This window comes from Anastrepha ludens, chromosome 4, assembly GCF_028408465.1.
Source record: "Anastrepha ludens isolate Willacy chromosome 4, idAnaLude1.1, whole genome shotgun sequence".
NCBI classification, from domain to species: Eukaryota; Metazoa; Arthropoda; class Insecta; order Diptera; family Tephritidae; genus Anastrepha; species Anastrepha ludens.
The window spans coordinates 56025354-56049065 of NC_071500.1; the positions used below are offsets into that span (position 1 = coordinate 56025354).

Consider the following 23712-nt stretch of genomic DNA (forward strand, 5'->3'; position numbering starts at 1 on the left):
CATAAGATTTAGCTGTTTGTGACCATAGTTTCTATCTGAAATCAAGAAACTTATAAATTTATTTTATATTTGTCTTCCATTTAAAAAAATTTATAAATAAATAATTTACATCGTAAATCTATATGAAACAAGTAAAAAAGTGCTAAATTTTGACCGGACCAAATTTTACAGCGTCCGGCACTCGAAGTGTAACCAACTTCAGACCGCTCGCGCAGCTGATGCCCGTGCACAGTAGGCTAAATGACAGTCCAGAGTATTGTTTACAAGTGCGCGGAAGCATTTTGTCCAGAGTAAACGTGAGAAAAGAAAATCAGTAATGGATTTCAAACAGTGTGATTACATTTGGCTGGAAAATCACAACCAGCGATTGTTTGTGAGCTCGAACACCTTAAAGTAAATAAAGTTTTTGCTTGTCGCACCATTACTCGTTACAATGATACTGGTAGCATCGCGAAACGTTATGGAGGGGGTCGTCAAAAGACTGCAACGTCACGTGAAATGGTTCAGGAATTGTCAATCAAATGATGGAAGAACTGAAAATATCTGACCATAGCATCCGCCGCATACTGAAAAAGATTCAAAAGGCCAAAGCAGCAACAAGACAGACTTGAGAGAGCGGCGGAGTTGCTTCGTTTGGCCGAAAGCGGTAATTTTCCGAACAATGTGTTTTTTCTGCAAGGTCTGAACTAAAAGATTCACCAGTCTCGAGACGCTGAAAAAGGCCATTGTCCGCGAGTGGGCCAAAATACTTGCAAGCCACATTTGGGCACGTTCGAGTCCCGGACCCTGTATACACATTTTTGTAAAGTTTAGACAACAGCTCCATACAATATAATTGGCTTTGTAGTAGTATTATACAGCTAAAATACAACTGCAGGCATAGATTCCAGGTAGTTCACCTTTTCATAATGTACCAACGGAGCGCACGCTATTGAAGGAGTTGATCGTCGTGAATCGGATGAGCTCCGCCTTTTGAGGATTTACGGATAGGCTCAATTTGTGGCCCAATTGACAACTGCGTTTAGACATCCATTCGTATAGCGTATCCTAACACTTCCCTCTAACAATAAGTGTCATGTAGACCCTTCTTACCAACTTCTCCAGCAAGGCCTTGGCAACGACAACGACAGAGCAAAGCTGAGAACACCGGACGGTGAAGAGGAATGCCGCCCCACCATACCACGACCATTCTTTATATAACCTGAGAAGGTCAGTTCCAAACCCCAGTTTATTCAGAGACTTAATGATTGCCTCCTGAAGGATTTTGCCAAGTCAATGTCGAGGAAGACACCTAATACAAACTCTTTCTGATCTAGGCACTCCTCTATATCTTTAATAATCATATGCATGTCATATTCTACTGATTTGTTTTTAAAGAAGCGTGCCAGCGACACGATAGGCTTCTGCAGTTGTGTAGGTATGACACCGTAGGGTTTAGGTGACTTGAAAGGAGCCAAATGCCCAAGTTAGGTGGTATTTATCTTATTTAGTTAGTAGTATTTAGTTTAGTAGTGGGTGTGAAATGGGATTGCTGCGCTTCCTCAACTATTGTTACTAGAAACTGGATTTGTCCGAAAATAGGTAGTAACTGTAGTGACTCCCAATTCAGGCAACATTCCGACTCATCTCTCAAGTAGCCCATGAACGTGGATTTTCTCGATAAAATTCGTTTGAAACTGATGGACTTATGGCATCTTTCGCAGAAACTTCTTTATGAGATTCTCTTAGTTTTTTCTACTTCTTTCTTATAGGTCTATTCCGAACAACATTTTATACACTTCCCATCCAGAGGGAGACTGAATTTGGACAAGCTTTCCAGAGCACTATTAAAAGCTGGGGTGAAAAATTTCCCGGAAAGTCTGTTGCATGCAACCGTTATGTGAACAAAATTACAATAGCTTTGTGCACTATCTCTCACTTTTTAAGTTAGATTGCTTACAAATTAAAAAAGGGTGATCCGACGAGATTAATGAGAGACTCCCACTTATCGGCTTATAACTTAGAATGAATTAAAGTTTTTATTTGAAATTCCGTGACCCATTGGCCAGAGATCTGTAAAATAGTTAAAAGTATCACGGTTTCTGCAAGAGCTCTAGAGATGAGTGAGAGGGAGTATTCAAAAGGTCAAGATGGTTCATGGGAAATTAGCGATACAAAATCACGATAAACCTCTCTGGCCGCCAAGTGAACTCTTTCTCGTAAAAGCAGCTCTTCATACTTATTTTAACTCAATTCCCATGCTTTTGACAGCCATCGAAGCTTTAAAAAATACATTAAAGCCCTTTTTTCGCGTTTTATGTTTCCCAATGACAGTTATTAAGATGGTTTGTCATAATCTGGTAAGGTACGTCCCGAAACCATCCTTGAAAATGATTCGGCCAGATTTCATATGCAATTTGGAGTTTATTTTGTTGTTGGCCCACAACTGCTGTACGGTCTAATAACGCCTCCGAATGTATAAAGTTTTTATGAGATGCCTTTTTAACAGTAGAAATACACTAGAAACTTTCTGATCGTTTGTAGAATTAATGCCAGATATGCGCTAGTATTTCTGTTATGAAAACACTCCGTAGGTTGTAAATTTTGTTTGGGACATACGTCCTGGACCATTTTTTACTACGCGCGTCTCAGTTGACTGAGCGGGAATGGTAGAGTTTGAAACGAAAGGGAGGATATGTGGGAGAGAACCAATGCATGGGAGAGTATATAATCTCGTTGAACTTTTTTAAATTTTTTATTATTATGTTTTTTTTTTTAACAATTCTATACTTAAGTCGTGAAGAAATCCATGTATAAACTATTTTCGAGAATAAGAAACTTCCTTCAAACGCAAAGATTATATTTGCAGTAGACATCCCAAAATAAGAGGAAGAAAGTCAACGGCATATTTGGGTAGACAGTCAATTTTTGACCATATTTGTGTTATACATACTCACCCGCTAAATGTTCATTATTTTTATATTAGAGTATAACTCGTTCTCTAGCAAAAACCATTTGAATACCGTTTTCAAACAAAAAAATAAAAAAATGCCACAAACTTTACATCTCAACTAATTAGATGCTTTCATATTTTATTAAATTTTTTATAACAATTTGCAAGTTTGAAACTTGACCTTGATTCTCTATAAAAAAAAATCCGCTTGTTTCTTATGGATAGAATGCGCCATACTGGCCAGAAAAAAATTATAAAAAATCAGTTGTTTCATATTTTCCAAACGACCATAATTCGATTTGCAGTACTTACACTTCCAGCTGAATAACTTCAACCAGTTAATTTCTCTGCAGGGTACGTGGTAAGCCAATTTACACAAGCCAGTGCTTTACATACATACATGCGTACATACAGTACTACATTCATTCGGTTTTGGCTAAAAAATAGATGGAAAGGAAACAAAATTATATTGATTCCAAACCTTTGGGTCAACAAATAAAAATATAAAATAAGAATTTAATGAATGAACGCAGAGACAACATTTTTCAGTAACCAATTCTACATATACGACTGCACATACATACATACATAGGTATACATATGCCTGCAGGCGTGAGTGTGCGCGCGTGATATTTTAGTCATGTGTGGGATATTGAATGTGCGTATGCTGGATGTGTGGGCGCGTACTTAAATGTATGTACGCAAGAGCATGTAAATTGTGTATGAAAATGTCCACTTCAAAAAGAAATGTGCTCTCAGCACTCTGTAGGCTGTAGGCACAAATCTGCAGCTGCGCTTCAAAATGCAATTTGCTTTTATTAACTTACATGCACTTCACAGAAGGCATTTATTGGGCGGGATCAACTTTTGCTTACCTCAAAAAAATTGAACATTTTAAATTGTTAGTTTTTATGAAACACACTTTCTGAAAAATGCTTAAAACATATACGTATGTATGTATGCATATGTAACTGTTGGGGAGCAGTTAACTAAAGTTATTTAATAGTTCACTGTTAACTTTGAAGTTGGTCCTTATTTCACAGGAAGTGTCGGAATAGCAACATTCTGTGTTTAAGTACTCATAAACACACACTATATGCATTAGGGCGCCTCATCACCAAAAATTGCAGTTTTGTTCACTGGAATTGTAAAATGTATTATGTATAAATTTATTTTAAGATCTCCGCCAAAATTTTTCGCAATAATATTACGACTAACGTGAGCTGGACTAATTTGCAAATATCGGTTTCAAATAGTCTACGGCTATCTGACCACTGCAGTGTAGATATTTCAAGTTGAGTTAGTAGTTATCAACGAGACTGCATTGGAGGTCAGCGATTTGTCCGTTGTAGCACAACCGATCACTATCTAGTCTGACAGCTGAGCTGTCATAAAATCTTAACAGTGCACAACATTTTTTTCCAAAGTGCCAAATAAATTTAAAGAAAACGTTCCTTGAAATTGTATCGCGTGTGAGCTGGCATGAAACGAATCTGATCTTAAATCACTCAACTCTGCCCAGTAAGTGGGAATCTCGTTCTCCATATCAGGGCGGCCTATGTCGCGCAGACCACGGAGCCTACACATATGGTAGCTAGTCTGGACTCCACAGAATCCCTCATCAATCTACACCGAATCAATCTAATAGAAGATTAGTACAGTGGTTGACATCATCATCGGGCACTGCTTAATGGGAATACATGAGAAGCCTATAGAGTTTCTCTCTAATGACTTCTGATGTAGCTGTAGCAACGCTGAGGAAGTGAAGAGTATTAAACACTTTCTATAGCACTATTCTGCTCTTCACCGAACGCGATGTCTGGCAGGCTTGGAATCTGCTACTATTCACAATTTTCATCGTTTATCAGAGAGGCAAAAAATTTGAAATATAACAAATTTCGGGTGTTGTTTTGCAGGTCGGATGCGAACGATTACAACAAATATAATATGTTGTATAATTCCGATGGAAAAATAGTACCGAGCTTGTGTTTTGTATAGAGAGTGATGTGCATCTTAATGCATGTGCATTAGGGCGGGTCGATTTAAAAATCGCTCATTGCTCTGTGAAAATCGTATTCTAGGGATCAAAATAAGAAACTTTGCTGAAGGAACCATACCTCTAAAACTAATTCTGATGCCTCCCAATTTCAAAATATCACCATTTTTGGCCTTTACATGAAAAAATCAGCTAAATGGCTATGGTTTTTCTTTATTTATATTTAATTATTATAAAAATATTTATTATTTATTTATAATAATATCTATTTTTTCTCTTAAGAAATTTATTTAGTCAGAACATATGTAAATGAAAAAATTAATTTAAGTGAGTTATAGAAAAGAAACTAAAAAGTTCGACCCAAATTGGGGGTAATTGATAAGAGCCGTATTTTGAATAAAAATGATGAATTCTGGAAAAAATTAAATTTTTACATGTTTTATTTTAAAATAACTTTTAGGTGCATCTTTTAAAAGACTCTGTATATAAGGTATTAAAAAATAAAAATTAAATAAATGGTGGTTGCAACTTAAAAATTCAAAAATATTTTTTTTTACTATTCCTTAACAGTTTGTTGACATTGGTGTTGTTACGTCAATTGAATCGAATCATAAGCAAATAGAGAGCGCACGGAAAGGACAAGAGATTTGCATAAAAATTGAACCGATTCCTGGTGAATCACCGAAAATGTTTGGACGCCATTTCGAAGCGGAAGATATGCTTGTGAGCAAGGTAAGTTCGAAAATACTAAGTACATAGTATTTATATACATAAATATATTTGACATACATATACATATAAATCAAATTCTCGATTTTATTTTCTTCATTAATTGGTAATAGTATTACCAGTTACTTATAATGTAAAATATTCAATCATTTGGTCATCTTCAAACATATCACCTTGAGCGAAATGTTCCCGGAATACATTCAGAAAATTCAAACACAAGTTTATTCCTCAAAAGTGATATTATCGCCTTCAAAGTACTACCCATCGACTGCAACGCACTTATGAAAACATTTGATCCAGTTTTCGAAACATTCCTGGAACTCTATTTTCGGAATAGCTATCAGAGCCGTCTTCGATTTTTCTACCACTTCTTTTGGTACCAACGACCAACTTTTCAACAACACGGCACAAACCCAAATTATCAACTACTGTCCTGAACTGATCCATAAGCAATGTTCAAGTCCTTTGTCAGCTCTATGATGGTTAATTTGCGGTTATTGATCAATGCATCTCATATTGATTTTTTCAACAGCTTTCGATGGCGACAGCCTGCCGCCGTCACCCTGGATAAATTAACGATCTCTTCTGAAGCGTTCATGCCATTCGTAAACGGCTGTTTTCTTTAGAGTATCATTACCGAAACAGTTTCTCAATATTTTTAAGGTTTTGGGACCATTGCATTTTTAACGCAAAATTTAATACCAACTCCTTGTTTCAAACTACGGCGTAACTTTTATTACTTAATACTGCTTAAACGTTGAGCAATGACGATAAAATTTTGATGATTTGGTAGTAAATATTCATCACAGATATGGCAGAACAGAACTCAAATCACTTGACTTTGAGTGACACCTGGTGGTTGCTCCGGGAAGTTTTTAATAATTTGCATTTTACTAAGGTTAGGTTAGGTGGGCTGCTCTTAGAGTTCACTTGTTGACAACTGAAAGCCGTTGCGGTATCCAGGAAATATTTCCCCAAAATAATCCCTACATGTCTTTAAATCATTCGGATCTTCCGGCGAAACCAGTCAGTCCCGCGAGCGAGACAAAATTGCTTACGTTCCCAAAGCAGTGGTTCCTAAGAAATCTGAATGGACTCTACGTTTTTCTCATCTCTACATCTTCTACAGAAATCATGCATAGCTCTCAATCTTTCGGCCGTGTGCCCAATAATCCAGTGCACCGGTAGTAGTTTTGTTTTTGAAAACTTCTATAAGTTCTCTATTCTTCATTCATCGTGTGTTGCCCAAAAATGAAATTTCATCTGCTGTTAGAAGCTACTCTAGCATTTCTGTCAAATTAGTTAATACAAAGGAGCTGTGTACCATATGCTGGCACTCGCTTCACCAAATGTTCTGTTTCTAGTAATACGAGTATACTGGTGATTTGAAGGTGTATATGTGAGGTCTCACATTCGTTTGAAGCGTAAAGTAAAAGATCCTTTTTTATCTGACGTCAAAATGTCTACGTTCGTCCCACAAAAACAGATTTGCCGGGAAGCCATGCTTCATTATTACCTTTTAAAGAACAGTGCAGTTGAAACGTGTTGCACATTTATCAATATTTACGGTAACACAATTTGTAAAGAATGGTTTGACGCTTCAAGAGGGGCAATTTCGACGTGAGTGATAAAGATCGCAATGGGCACGGAAAAATTCGAAGCTACTCAACTACAACCATTATTGTAAGAAAACGCATGTCGAACCCTTAATGATATGTCTAAGAGTTGGATGTTGACAGATCACCCGTCGGTAAAGATTTGCACGCGATGGGAATGGTCGAGAAAACAAGTAACCTGGGTATCACATCAATTGAAAGAGAGGGATGTCGAGAGACGTTTGGTGACGTGTGATATGATTCTTGAACGGCTGAAAAGAAAAAGTTTTCGGCATCGCATCGTCACTGGCGATGAAAAATGGATATATTATGATAACAGGGTTAACTAAGTCTATCGACAGCGAAACAAAAAAATCCATTCCTCAAAGGTTATGTTGTGCATCTGGTGGGATCAGAAAGGTGTCATCAATTATGAAATTCTTAAACCATCTGCAACCATCAGTGGAGATCGTTACCGACTGCAGTTAATGCATTTGAATCGAGCTTTCAAAAAAAAAGTGGCCGGAATGGGACGGTAGACATGACAAAATGATTTTGCTGCATGACAACCCCAGGCCACACGTTGCTAAATCGGTCCAGGAATATTTAGAGGCACTGAATTGGGAAATCTTGACCCACCCGCCGTATTCCCCTTCGGATTACCATCTGTTCCGATCAATGCAGTTAGCCCTTATTGGAGAGCAATTCATTCTTACGAGAGCATCGAAAATTCGCTCAATGAATGGATGAAGTCAAAAGAATTCGAATTTCTGTAAAGTTGTAACTTTCAATGGCACACACTTCACTTAATATCATGCATGGCCGTAGAGAGCATATCCGGGCCCGGGGGAAAATTGCAAAAGCGGGCCCTTTCAAATGATGTCTAATTCATATAAATACGTATAATCTCGAGTCCGGGCCCCTCTGAAAACTCCGGGCCCGGGGAAGAACAATTTTAAAACTTCAACCTTCTTCAGCCTCTTTCGTATATCGTTATGCATATTTTAGTTACCTAATTCTTATAATTAAAATTGAATTTGATTTGATCGGTTGTTAGAATTCGTATTACATATACGTTGTTTGGTATGCGCACGAATACAGGATTAAAATCCAATTAAAGAAAAAGCAGACCCATACAGTTTTTGCACGACTTTTATTGTTTATTCATTCCTCATTAATACAATGATTTTTAATTTCAAAACGATGTTAAATGAAAACAAAAATGCGAAAAAAGAATAAATATTTAGGAAACGTAAAAATTCAATTTGAAACTATTCGACAGGTACAATTATGGCAAATTGAATATTTATGACTAGCACAGATAAATCTCGCACACTTTTCACATCGGGAAGCGAAAACATTACGATTGTTTTTACTGGAACACATATAACATCGGCCTCTTTTGTTGTTCGGTTGAAGATGAGACATTGATGTTTGAGGATGCAATTCAGCATGGAATTGCTGTGACATACGTGGTGGATGACTACGGTTTGTAGCAAATGGAACTGTGAGTGCTTCACCCAATTCCTCAAGAAACAATCTACGACGAATGTTAATATTTGTTTTTTTTCTATTCCAATCAGAGAAAATATGGGTGAAAATAATATATGCGTTCAATGCACTTATATCTAGCATATTGCAAAAGAGAGCCATTGGCCAACGATTAACTTTTCTCTTTGATCGAAACGTTCCTACCATTTGGTCGAGCGTATCTACTCCACCTTTAGTTTTGTTGTAAAAAGTAATCAAATTTGGCTTCTTCTTTTTTATTTATTTTATAATAAAATCAAAAGACAATAGAATATATATACACGGTTATAATGTCAATGCGAAGTCTAGTGTTCTCAAGAGAAGAGAGGATTCGTAACTGATCTGTACTTAGGAAATAGATCTATATATTACCTGAAAAACATGACAATACTTGTTTGCTTCTATATTTTGGGAAAACAAATAGATAAGGGACGGAATTTTATTACTGATAAGACTGGAAAAGCACTGTGACGTATACTTGGGTAAAGTAAGTGTAATGGGAATTTTGATTGTGATAACAAATATAAACATTTGGAAATTACTAAGTTTTTCCCTACAGTAGTAAGGTTTTCTTAACAGAACGTACTGATAGAGAAATTTTCTGAAAACATGCGAAAAAAGCTAACGAACACTCAAATATGTACCGGTACAAAAAGTCATCCCATTATCTTTGACACTGGTATGCGCACGCATACCAACAACAGATATGTAAGTTTTTTAGTTGGGGCACTTACAGCCCGCAACGCCATCTGTCATTCAATGTAGTAGAAATACTTGCTAAAATATTTAATAGGACTATGAATAAGTTCGTGCGGTTTTTTTTCGAAATTTGAAACTTTATTGACGTAAAATGATTACAAATTTAATATTCAAAATATTGCCCATCGCTTACTACTACTTTTTCCCATCTTTCTGGCAATTCACGGATTCCCTTTGTGAAAAATTCGGTCGGTTTTGCCGCAATCCACGAATCGATCCATTTTTTGACTTCATCGTAATTACGGAAGTGCTGGTCAGCCAGGCCATGTTGCATCGATCGGAAGAGATAGTAATCGGATGGCGCAAGGTCTGGACTATACGGCGGGAGGGGTAGGACATCCCATTTGAGCGTTTCTAAGTATGTTTTGACCACTTGTGCAACATGTGGCCGAGCATTGTCATGTTGCAAAATAACTTTGTCGTGTCTATCGGCGTATTGCGGCCGTTTTTCTCGCAGTGCTCGGCTCAAACGCATCAATTGTCGTCGGTAGACATCCCCCGTAATCGTTTCATTCGGTTTTAGTAGCTCATAATACACAACACCCAGCTGGTCCCACCAGATACACAGCATAACCTTCAGGCCATGAATATTCTGCGCCGACGTCGATGTTGAAGCATGGCCAGGGTATCCATACGTTGCCCGACGTTTTGGATTGTCGTAATGGACCCACTTTTCATCGCCAGTCACAATTCGATGCAAAAAACCCTTTCTTTTGTGCCGTTGAAGCAGTTGTTCGCATGCCATAAAACGGCGTTCAACGTCTCTTGGCTTCAATTCATACGGCACCCAATGGCCTACCTTTCGGATCATTCCCATGGCTTTTAAACGTTTGGAAATGGTTGATTGATCAACTCCCAAAGTTTTTGCAACCTCTTCTTGCGTTTGAGCCGGATCTTGATCGAGCAATTCCTCCAATTCGGTATCCATGAACTTTGGCGGCGCACCCTCGCGTTCTTCGTCTTCCAAGCCAAAATCACCACTTTTAAAGCGTGCAAACCACTTCTGGCACGTTCGCTCAGATAGAGCATGCTCACCATAAACTTCCACCAAGATACGATGACTTTCGGCTGCTTTTTTCTTCATATTAAAATAATGAAGAAGAATTCCCCGCAAAAACACATTATTTGGCACGAAATTCGACATTTTCAAGTGTGGTAAAAATATTGTTGTTTACGCTTCAAATAAAAAACTTATACTGACGTTTGTGCCTTACGACAGTAGCTCTCCAATGAATGTTTGGAAATGTGGATCGATGGAATAATAATCAAGTTACGCCATCTGTTGTAAAACCGCACCGAACTTATTCATAGTCCTATTAGTTGGACAAAAATTCAAATCAATCGATGAATATTTACTATATTAAACAGAGTTTCAAAAAGTGAAATGGTATGCACGCGCATACCAACAACGGATGAGGGTTAAACAGATGGCAAGTACATGTTCGAATTTATTTTATATGGAAGAAAAAGCCTAACACTGTCAACTCAATAATTGCCAAAAATCTGCGGTATTTCGTAGTCACTTGAAACTTGTACTTTGTTATACTGAAAACTATAAAACTATAAACCAACTATGGACTATAAACCTGTATACCCAGAAAAATTATAATTTAAATAATTTTTTTTTCAAAGTTTAGCACTTTGCGTTATATGGTTTTTGTTGCAGTATAATGAAATTTTCATAAGGGGTTAGGGGTAGTCAGAGACCCGAACAAATGATGATTTTCAATAATTTTATTTTGCTAGTGAATTGCTTGATTTTAAATTAGTTTTATTTATAGATAATCTTGTGCCTGATTGAAGCTTTTTTTCAAAATTAACAATGTGTCGGCCTTAAGAAATATTTTTCATATTTTCGAGAAAAAAAACCGACAATAAATTGTTAAACAAATTTTGAGATTTTTAAATCTACCAAGCGGTTTTTAAGTTATAGTCATCACCAGTTGAAAAGTTGTGAGAATAACGCATTTGAAGTTTTACTATCGATTTATGTAGAGTTATACGAATTATTTAATTACTTATGTGTCATCTATTCCTGGGCCACAATATTTTTAAGATATACTTTAAGAAAATGCAAAACGAAAAATCCAATTTTTTGAAAATTCTGACTACCCTTAACCCCATAAGTGAAGTGGTGTAGGATTTATAACTTTTGCAACGGGGTGCATGTGAAATGAAATCGTAGGAGGACGCTTTAATAGTGCTTAGAACAAATACATGGTAGCTCAAAATTAATCACCCTATAGGAAGATTTATAATTTTAATAAATTGAGTCGTAAATCAATCATATTTGACCCTTGTGAACTAGTCTGCTGGAGACAAACAATGGCGCGTAAAGGTTAAAATACAAATGTGCATCACTTGAAATAATTTTTTTTATTTAGTATTTTAGTTATTCAAAAACAAAATTGATGATTAATTTTGTCTCATTTTGAACATAGTTGAAGTGTTTTTTTAGTTAAAGTTTCGTAGGAAATATGGTTTGAAATAAATATTTTGAATTGTAGTTTTTAGGACTTAGGGTAGGCTGTGCTGATTTCCTTTTAGATTTACTTTGGTGGTATATTTTTTTATGTTTGAATGTCTTTCCAATATGGCAAATATGACAAACATTCTGAGTTTTAACTACAGGAATCCCTGTCTCTGACAAATAATTTTCTAGCAGAAAAATCTTTCTTCGTACTAACTGGCGCCAGTGTTCACACTAAGTGAAGCCGTGTTTTTATTTTTGCTCATCTCCAGCCATATTTGTTTCGGCTATTTATACACATAAAAAAAAAAGCTCCTCATAAAAATATCTGCCGTTCGGAGTCGGCTTGAAACTGTAGGTCCCTCCATTAGTGGAACAACATCAAGACGCAAACCACAAATAGGAGGAGGAGCTCGGCCAAACACCCAAAAAAGGGTGTACGCGCCAATTATACACACGTGCCTATATAGTTTACCCAAACGAAATTATATTGTTTCCCTAAAATTATGGCACGTTAACGGAGAGCATAGAGTCTATCTTGAAATATAAAGCCATTTGGTTTTGCTCTTCAATAGATGGCGTTAGCTTTCATATGCCTGCATACCATAAAGTTAGTGATTGTGTCTGTATGTATATACTGAGTGGATCAGAACGGTTACGCGGAAAGGATGAAGTGGGTTACTCATACGCACCGACTTTCTGCCGATATGTATGTACGAGTATAATATGTATATATGTATGAACATTATATATAAAAGTCAAATTTTTGAGCTATTTTTAAGCTTTGTTTGAAATTATTATGGTAATGGAGCAGTTGCTGTTGTTGTCATTTGTGACGTCAATCGGCGTGAGTACTGCCTGTTGGCGCCTGTAGAAGGAGATCACTGTCATGGTGTGAAATAGTAGCCAATATGCTTTATGTGCTCGTCCTTGTACTTTCTCGTTTAAACTCTTCTTTATTGTGGATAATTTCATTTTAAATTACAAAAGAAAGAACAATATTTGCTGCAGGTGATTGTTTGCTGCTGATTGTTACATAACCGGGTTAGCGTTGATGCAAAATGTTTTTTTATAAGTTAAAAGCTTTTTTATTTTATATAAAGGCGTTAACTTGGATTTAAAACCTTAATAATATTACTGATTTAAGCGTGGCAGTGGCTGAAAGGCAGAGGGTGGGATAGTTAAGAGTAAAAACATCACTGAAGTGTAAAGAAAAAGGTTTTGCATTTATTTTGCACTCAAAATTCAATTTATTAGTACAGTTATATGTAATTAACTATTTTTTTCTTTCAAGTTGTACATATTTCCTATTTAATTTTACTTGTACATACTCGCATTTTTACCCTTACTATATTCCACTCCCTGAATAAGCATTGACGAGGTACGACGAGGAATGTCATGTTGCCGCTGAAAGAAAAGATGCTGCCTATAGAGCCACGCTGCGATCGGGCGCAACGCGAGTCATGTGGGATCACTACGTATTATCCGAAAGAAAAATCAATAGGCTGAATTACGTGAGTGGGGGAGCTTAAGATGCTGGCCAATAGGAACAATCCCCCATAAAGTTCGGCAGCTTCTTCTTCTTCTTAATTGGTGCTATAACCGCTTACGCGATTTTGGCCGAGTTTAGCAAAGCGCGCCAGTCGTTTCTTTCTCGTGCTAACCGGCGCCAGTTGGACACACCAAGTGAAGCCAAGCCCTTCTCCACCTGATCTTTCCAACGCAGAGGAGGCCGCCCTCTTCCTCTGCTACCACCAGCTGGTACCGCATCGAATACTTTCAAAGCCGGAGCGTTTGTATCCATTCGGACGACATGACCCAGCCAACGTAGCCGTTGGATCTTTATTCGCTGCGCTATGTCTATGTCGTCGTAAAGCTCATACATCTCATCGTTCCATCGTCTGCGATATTCGCTGTTGCCAACGTGCAAAGGTCCAAAAATCTTACGCAGAATCTTTCTCTCGAACACTCCAAGCGTCGCTTCATCGGATGTTGTCATCGTCCAAGCTTCTGCGCCATACGTTAGGACGGGCATGATGAGAGTCTTGTAGAGTGTTAGTTTTGTTCGTCGAGAGAGGACTTTACTACTCAATTGCCTACTTAGTCCAAAGTAGCACTTGTTGGCAAGAGAGCTTCTACGTTGGATTTCAAGGCTGACATTGTTATCGGTGTTAATGCTGGTTCCTAAATAGACGAAGTCTTTTACAACCTCGAAATTATAACTGTCTACAGTGACGTGGGTGCCGATACGCGAGTGCGCCGACTGTTTGTTTGAAGACGGGAGGTACTTCGTTTTGTCCTCGTTCACCACCAGGCCCATTCGCTTTGCCTCTTTGTCCAGTTTGGAGAAGGCAGAACTAACAGCGCGGTTGTTAAGGCCGATGATGTCAATATCATCGGCATACGCCAGCAATTGTACGCTCTTATAAAAAATTGTGCCTGAGCGATTAAGTTCTGCGGCTCGTACGATGCTCTCCAACATCAGGTTAAAGAAGTCACACGACAGCGAGTCACCCTGTCTGAAACCTCGTTTGGTATCAAACGGCTCGGAGAGGTCCTTCCCAATTCTGACGGCGCTGCTGGTGTTGAGCAACGTCATCTTACATAGCCGTATTAGTTTTGCGGGGATACCAAATTCAGACATCGCGGTATACAGGTAACTCCTTTCCGTACTGTCGAATGCAGCTTTGAAGTCGACGAAAAGATGGTGTGTGTCGATTCTCCTTTCATGGGTTTTTTCCAAGATTTGGCGTATTGAGAATATTTGGTCGATGGTAGACTTTCCAGGTCTGAAGCCACACTGATAAGGTCCAATCAGTTGGTTGACGGTTGGCTTCAGCCTTTCACACAATACGCTCGCTAGAACATTATAGGCGATATTTAGAAGACTAATCCCGCGGTAATTGGCACAAATTGCAGGATCGCCCTTCTTATGGATTGGGCAGAGCACACTTAAATTCCAATCGGCAGGCATGCTTTCATCCGACCATATTTTGCATAGAAGCTGATGCATGCACCTTACCTCCTACCTTAGCTCCTCGCCGCCATGTTTGAATAGCTCACCCGGCAGTCCGTCGGCGCCCGCGGCTTTGTTGTTCTTTAGCCGCGTTATCGCTATTCTCATCTCGTCATGATCGGGTAGCGGAACGACAATTCCGTCGTCAACGATTGGGGTATCGGGATCTTCACTTTCTCGGTGACATGCGCAGCTGTCACTGTTTAATAAGTTCGAGAAGTGTTCCCTCCATAATTTAAGATTGCTCTGTACGTCAGTCACCAGTTCGCCGTCTTTGTTCTTACAGGAAAACGCCCCGTTCTTAAAACCTTCTGTAAGCCGCCGAACTTTCTGGTAGAATTTTCGGGGGTTGTTCCTGTTGGCCAGCATCTCAAGCGCACTCACGTATTTCGGCCTCTCGTTTCTTTTTTCGGATAATACGTCTCTCTTCCTTTTTCAGCTCTTTGTAGCGATCCCACATGGCTCGCGTTGCGCCCGATCGCAGCGTGGCTCTATAGGCGGCATCCTTTCTTTCTGCGGCAGCGTGACATTCCTCGTCGTACCAACTGTTTTTCGGGCTCGCCGGAATCCGATTTCTTCTTCGGCGGCGGTACGTAGAGAACGAGAAATGTTGCTCCATTGTTCGTGGATGCCGGTTTGTTGGGCAGTACTCTCTGAGAGCAGGAGTGAGAGTCGAGTGGCGAATCTTCTGGCTGTCTGTTGTGATTGCAGCTTTTCGATGTCGAACATTCTTTGCGTAGGTAGATGTATTTACGTTTTTTGCTGCACAGAGGCGTGTGCGCAGTTTGGCTGCAACAAGGTAGTGATCCGAGTCGATGTTGGGTCCTCGGATCGTACGTACATCTAATACACTAGAAGCGTGTCTTCCATCTATCACAACATGATCGATCTGGTTTCGTGTTTTTCGATCAGGAGACAGCCAGGTGGCTTGGTGAATCTTCTTATGCTGGAATCTGGTGCTGCAGACTACCAGGTTTCGGGCCTCGGCGAAGTCGATCAGCCTCTGTCCGTTACCGGATGTTTCGTTGTGCAGTCTGAATTTTCCGACTGTGGGACCAAAAATTCCCTCCTTGCCCACCCTGGCGTTGAAGTCGCCAAGCACGATTTTTATGTGGGGGCAGCGCTCATAGGAGCGTTCCAGGCGCTCATAGAAAGAATCTTTTGTCGCATCGTCCTTCTCTTCCGTCGGGGCGTGGGCGCAAATTAGCGATATGTTAAAAAATCGCGCTTTGATGCGGATTGTTGCGAGACGCTCGTCCACCGGAGTGAACGACAGTACTTGGCGACGAAGTCTCTCTCCCACAACAAATCCGACACCGAATTTGCGCTCCTTTACATGACAGCTGTAGTAGACGTCGCAAGGTCCTATGGTTTTCTTACCTTGCTCCGTCCATCGCATCTCTTGGATGGCAGTGATGTCAGCCTTTACTCTCACCAGGACATCAACCAGCCGGGCAGAGGCACCTTCCCCATTAAGGGACCGGACATTCCAGGTGCATGCCCTCAAATCATATTCCTTATTTCGTTTGCAGGGGTCGTCATCAGTATAGGGAGGTCTCATCCGAGGCTTTTTCAAACTTTTCATTGGGGGGGATTTTTAAGTGGCGGGTCCCAAACCCAACGCACAACCAGCTCTCCTGGAATGTTTCGCCTTCTCACGTTAGCTCACTCCCGAACGGGTGTTCGGAAGCTACCCAGAGGATACGTGGGCTAATCCCGGCCGTTGTGAGCTGCTTGAACCATATGCAGAAGAATCGTCCTGGCCATTCCCAAGTGAATGGCGATCAGTAACTTTCCCCACTTGCGTGGACTTCTACACATGGAACCATCCTCCTCGGCAGCTTACAGAAGGTTTTAAGGGCTGGGCGTTTTCCTGTAAGAACAAAGACGGCGATCTGGTGACTGACATCCAGAACATACTTAAATTATGGAGGGAACACTTCTCGGGCCTGATAAATAGTGATAGCTTCACATGTCACAGAGAATGTGAAGATGCCGATACCCCAACCATTGACGACGGAATTGTTGTTCCGTTACCCGACCATGACGAGATGAGAATAGCGATAACGTGGCTAAAGAACAAAAAAGCCGCGGGCACCAGCGAACTGCCGGCTGAGCTGTTCAAACATGGCGGCGAAGAGCTGATAAGGTGCATGCATCAGCTTCTATGCAAAATATGGTCGGATGAAAGCATATCTGCCGATTAGAATTTAAATGTGATCTGCCCAATCCATAAGAACGACTTTGTGCCAATTACCGCGGCATTAGTCTTCTAAATATCGACTATAAGGTTCTATTCTGAAGCTATCAACCAACTGATTGGACCTTATCAGTGTGGCTTTAGACCTGGAAAATCCACAATTACCAAATATTCATAATACGCCAAATGTTAGAAAAAAACCCATGAAAGGAGAATCGACACACCATCTTTTCGTCGACTTCAAAGCTGCATTCGACAGAAGAAGAGAAGGAGTTACCTATATGCCTATATGCAACTTAATCGCTCAAGCAAAATATTTTATAAGAGCGTACAATTGTTGGCGTATGCCGATGATATTGACATCATCGGCCTTAACAACCGCGCTCTTAGTCCAAATTGGATAAAGAAGCAAAGCGCGTGGGTCTGATGGTGAACGAGGACAAATCGAAGTACCTCCTGCCATCAAACAAACAGTCGGTGCAATCGCGTATCGGCACCCACGTCACTGTTGACAGTTATGATTTCGAGGTTGTAAAATACTTCGTTTATTTAGGAACCAGCATTAACACCGATAACAATGTCAGGCTTAAAATGCAACGTTGAATCTCTCTTGCCAACAAGTGCTACTTTGGACTAAGTAGGCAACTGAGCAGTAAAGTCCTCTTTCGGCGAACAAAACTAACACTCTACAAGACTCTCATCATGCTCGTCCTAACGTATGGCGCAGAAGCGTGGACGATGACAATATCCGATGAAGCCTAGCTTGGAGTGTTTGAGAAAAAAATTCTGCGGAATTTTTGACTTTCGCACGTAGGCGATGGCGAATATCGCAGTCGATGGAACGATGAGCTGTACAAACGCTCCGGCTCTGAAAGTATTCGATGTGGTACCATCTGGTGGTAGCAGAGGAAGAGGAAGGCCTCCTCTGCGATGGCAAGATCAGGTGGAGAAAGACTTGGCTTCACTTGGTGTGCCTAACTGGCGCCGATTAACACGAGAAATAAACGATTGGCGCGCTTGGCTAAACACGGCAAAAATCGCGTAAGCGGATATCGCGCCAATTAAGAAGAAGAAGAACAACCATTGAAAATTATAGTCGTTATTTTTTTCATTCTATGGTTTTTTCTACGTGCGAGTAATAAAATTACGGTTCTATGTAAAGTGATGCGTATTTTTTGTTAATTAAATCAAGCAAATAACGAGTTGGTAACATATTTCAGTGTATAAGTTAATCATGAGTGAGTTGTAATACCTGTAAACAATATAAAGATCCAGAATTATTTTGGAAGCTTCAGAGGTCAATTGAGTGTTACAGTACATATATAATATGAAGCGTCAAATTTTACTGTATGTTTGTCTAAGAAAACGTAGCAACCATCTTGTGCAAGGTTGTGCAAAATCAATCATCAAATTTTGTTTTTGAACACTAAATAAAAAAAAGTTCTATTGAATGATGGGAATTTGTTTTTACTTCTACTCTCTACATTGCCTATCTGTTTGTGTATTGCAGCTGTTTAGTTCACAAGTGTCAAACATTATTGGCACGATACGCTATTTGTAAAAGTTATAAATCTTTTGCTAGGGTCACTGATTTTACGCTACCTTGTATAATGCCATATAATTAAGGCAAAGTGTGTCATTTCTTGACAGCTTGCCTGGATTTATTCTGGTAAAGGAGGAAAGTGAGAGAATTACAGTAAGTATTGTTTAAAATTAAAAGGCTCCCCCCTATGGCTGATTAGCATCCATTTATGGCTCTGCGGCTCTACTCGTAAGTGCCTTCCTTATTTTGTTTGTCGTTTACATCCATTACAAAAAGTCGCGTAATATAAAAGTATCTTCTGAAGAAAAACATATTTTCTGCTGAATTGACGGCTTAAATGTCACACGTCGAAACATGTACACATTCAACTTAGTTAAATTTCAAAGGAATTGTTCTTATAGAAATATAAAAACGCAAAATTCTACTAACTGCTGATTAAGTCTTTCCTGACTTTAAGACTTGGCGATTGTGTCCAAAAAGATTCGCATTTGCTTGCTTTTTGGCTTGTGTATTCCCCAGAGTTTCCTAACATTGGCGTACATAAGAGTAGTTATCCAGAATAGATATATAAAAATGCATCTCCACGAATGTTACTGCGCTCCCCGGAAAAAGTCGCTGATGGGTTTGCTAATCGGCTTTTCCTCTTTGGTAGTCTTTAGGTCAGAAGCAGCTAAAAATAGAATCTACTTAACCCGAAAAGGTGAAATACGCGCCATTCCAATATTGACAACTACATACGTATATATACATATGTACGTATGCACGAGTGTATGGCACTCAATTCATGCTAATGGTAGTCAGCGTGAAATGTAGGTCAATTCAACTTAAGGCGAATGCATACAGAACGAAATAGCGCGAACAAGGGTAGATTTATATATTACTAGAAGAGGAGAAAAAGAGAACAGAAATGCAATAACCTGAAAAATGGGTTATTGCAGCAAACCAGCCGGTTGAAATGTCAACGACCGACTGGTATAAAGCAGAAGGTGAGCACTGACGTCAGCAAATAGCATCGAATAAGCGAGCGGTACCAGCAGCAAACCGGCAACTGTTAGTGCATTTTAGCCAACTTCTATATATAATATGTACACTCATACATAGTCACATATGCATTGTATATTGCGCAAGCTACTTATTACACATTTCTATTTCCTTGGCCATTAACTACTTCTCTTACTTCATCTCTAATCTTGATCTAATCCATATGTACTTTTATTGGGAGTTTCTTTCACATTTTCTCATAATCTCTATTTCACAAATTCTTACTGTAATTGAATGACCTCTAAGACTCTCAACTTTCATTTTATAACTTTATATTGTTTAATGCTCCTAATTAATTTAGACACTGAAGTATTATGTATTAAGTCGTTATTTATTTGATCTTAATAAGAAACACCGGCCAAACACCCAAAAAGGGTGTACGCGCGAATTAGTTATATATATATATGTATAGTAAAAAATCACAAATACACGACATTGCTTTTTATATGGAGAAAATGTCCAATACTGTCCAGGAAAAATATTATTAAAAACTAACGGGATTGTTTACCAACTTCACACTTGCACTTTGTTATTATACAATAAAATTAATGGTAAACAATAAAACTGCATACAAAACATCTGCTTTAGAAATTCTAATTAAAAGCCGTGAAATTATCAGGAAAATTTTGTTGGCATGTTTCTATGTATTTTGCTAAACAGCTATACTTTTATAAAAAAAAAAATAAATGAGCATTCAAACGAAAAATAAAATTGTCAAAACTGGTATAACTGTTGATGTGCCACCGTTTATCACGGGCTGTAACATAAGGCCTCTTCTTTTCGCCAAGGTTAGATGAAGCAACTGGTAGAAATAAACATATCTTGGCAGCGCTGGAATAAACATTTTACATTTGTTCGTAAAATAGAGACTTATACGAGTTGTGTGAAGTTATCTACCGCGATAACTTTGTTGTTGCTTTCACATGCAAATTTATCGTCAAGTGAACCAAGTAGAGAGGTAGCGAGCAGATAAATGGCGAAGAGAAGAGGCCTATAGATAAAGTACAGGATCCGGCACTCGAAGCATAACCAACTTCAGACCGCTCACGCAGCTCATGCACGGGCGTCAGCTGTCTGGTAGTTGGCTAAATGATAGCCGAAGCATTTTGCCGAGAGTAAAAGCGAAAAAAAAAATCAGTAATGGATTTCAAACGTAATAGTGTGATTGCATTATATTTGGCTGGGAAATCACAAGCAGCGATTGTTCGTGAGCTCGAGCACCTTGAAGCAAATAAAGTTTTTGTTTATCGTACTCTTACTCGTTACAATGATGCTGGTAGTATCACGAAACGTCATGCAGGTGGCCACCAAAAGACTGTAACGTCACGTGAAATTCTTCAAAAAGTGAAGAAGCCACTTGAGCGAAGTCCCCTACGAAGTGCCAAAAATATCTGACTGTAACATCCGCCGCATACCGGAAAATGATCTCAAAGTCAAGTCTTACAAGATCCGAAAGGCGCATGATCTCACACCAAAGCAGCAAGAAGCCAGACTTGAGATAGCAAAGGAGTTGCTTTGTTTGACGAGAAAGTTTTTCAAATTGAGCAATTCGTAAACTCCCAAAACGATAAAGTTTATTTGACCGACCGAGAATTTTAGTCATCAATTGGCCACCAGGAGGCAGCACCCGCCACAAGTAATGGTTTGGGCTGCTGTAACGGAATCGTTTTTAATGAGCCTGCGGTCAATGTAAATGCGAAATGTTATCGGGAAAGTATTCTGGAGGTTGCTTTGAAGTCGTTGGCAAACAATCATTTCGGTGGCAGACCATGGACGTTTCAACAGGACTCGGCACCGTCTCACAAAGCTCGAGTGAACCAAGAATGGCTAAAAACAACGTTCCGAACTTCACAACGACCACATAATGGCTCTCAAATTCAGCAGACGCGAATCCGATGGATTATTCTCTTTGGGCTATTTTGGATTGCAAGGTGCGAACTAAAAGATTTACCAGTCTCGAGGCACTGAAAAAATCTATTGTCCGCGAGTGGGCCAAAATACTTACAAATCACATTCGGGTAGCTTGCGATTCGTTTCTGGACCGTCTCAAGGTCATAGTCAAAAATGCAAAAGGTGGTCATTTCAAACAAAAGTAAATTGATTCTTAATTTCGTATTACTTTCACACATTTTTTACCTTGAATTGAATAAAAGTAATACAAGTTTATAGCCTTTTTAATTGGTTACACTTCGAGTGCCACACCCTGTACAAGCTGTATTCCACTTTTCAGATATAATAAGATTGACAATAGACAAGTTAAAGAAATAACTTTCTGAGAAACTTATAAGCTACTCCCGTTGGTACTATGTTTTTCAATGTCAACAGTTTTAGACCTTCGGGAGCAATGACTTCGGCGGCTTTTGTCTTCCTAATGGCCACCTGAACTTCAACGCTGGTGAAAGCAAGCGGTGTACTATTGGTTGGCAAGTTGTGAAGCCTTTTGATAGCACGAGGCTTGGTTTCGACCACCGGAGAATGCGCATTATGATCTTGGGATTATGATGGTGTTGTTTTTGTTTCTAAAAAATAAAATAGAAAAAACTCTGACGCAGACTTCTGAAAGCGTGTAGGGCAGATATTATTCGCCAGACCCCTTAAAGATAATCCATGGACGAAGCCTCGTCGTTTTGAAAAAAAAAAGATGAATATAGTTCCACTGTCTATTTTAATTAGTCTACTATCTCCTCAATTTACAGCATGCTACTACGTATATGTATTTCATTTGCCATTTAATCATTTATTTTTTTAGTGACTAACTTACTTGTAACTAACTCTCTGTTCTTCTTATAATAATCAACTTTCACTTTTTCTTGTCTGCTTACAGATCTCACGACAGAGTATCGACGCCTGCAAGGACTATTTCCGTGATGACTTAATTAAGGCTGATTGGTCGCTTATGGTTGAATTGAAGAAGCTTTTTGAAATTTTATAAGCTTAAAAAGCAAAGCACATAAATAATATTTAAACACTTATATAATTAAATATGCGGAAATACAACAAATGAAAAAATAAGCCAAGAAAAGAAAAAAAAAACAAAAACGCAAATAATATGCAATTGCAGCGCAGCAGATGAACAGACAAACAAAAAGCAAAAGCAAACAAAAAGCTCATTTTACAACATCCTTTATTCAAATTGATTTCTGCATATAGTCTTTTTGTTTTCTTCTTCTTTTTCATTTTTTTTCGTCTCCGCCAACCAAATTATGCAAATCGCAACGTTTTTCATATTTATCCAATTGTTCAAAACATGCTTTCAATTACTTAACTGTTACTTCTTGCTTACTAAGAGGTCTCACACTTCGAAATAAATAAATGCTTATGCATAATTTGTTATTTATTTCTATAATTTCCGCTTCGTCATTTTCAGAAAAAATGGCGTTGTTTTAGTATCTTTCGTTAGCTTATTAATTTCCTCTAAGCAGACTATAATTTTAAAATCAGAAATTTAGTAAACGCGTGAATTTTAAGTACTTTCGTTTTTAATATACTTTTTATATGCGCATTCAATACATAATATTTGTAGCAATATATAATATTTATACAATAAATGAGTGGAGAAAATATTTAATAAAAGCGTAAATACTATTTAGTTCGTTATTAAAAGGTTTATGGATATTAGGTGCGCAACTACGAAAAATTTGAGAGTAACAAACTTTGATATTTCTTCACATAACAGCTCATCGCAGTCTAGTGCTAAGGGAAGGCGCTAAGGGGTACAACAAATATGAACTCCAAAGGAATGGATGGTTTTGGGGAGTTTATTAAAAGAAAAATGTTCATCAAATGTTTTAATTTACATCTATTTGGCGCTTATTCCCTTCTGTTGTTTGAGCTAATCCACGACGTCTTCGACTGTAGGTGGTTTTTTTATTTTTATGAAGAGCTTTTTCATGGCAACTTT

The 23712-nt window shown here is 38.7% G+C and overlaps 1 protein-coding gene across 1 annotated transcript in view; it reads left to right on the forward strand.

The window, feature by feature from the left end:
* LOC128862410 (eukaryotic translation initiation factor 5B) overlaps positions 1 to 22881 on the forward strand; it is a 138660-nt gene extending 115779 nt beyond the window's left edge. The window contains exons 8-9 of the mRNA XM_054101005.1: positions 5499 to 5660; positions 22636 to 22881. Coding sequence (XP_053956980.1) covers positions 5499 to 5660; positions 22636 to 22743 — 270 coding nt within the window. The 3' untranslated portion in view covers positions 22744 to 22881. The remainder of the gene's footprint in view (positions 1 to 5498; positions 5661 to 22635) is intronic.
* Positions 22882 to 23712: the final 831 nt, after the last annotated feature.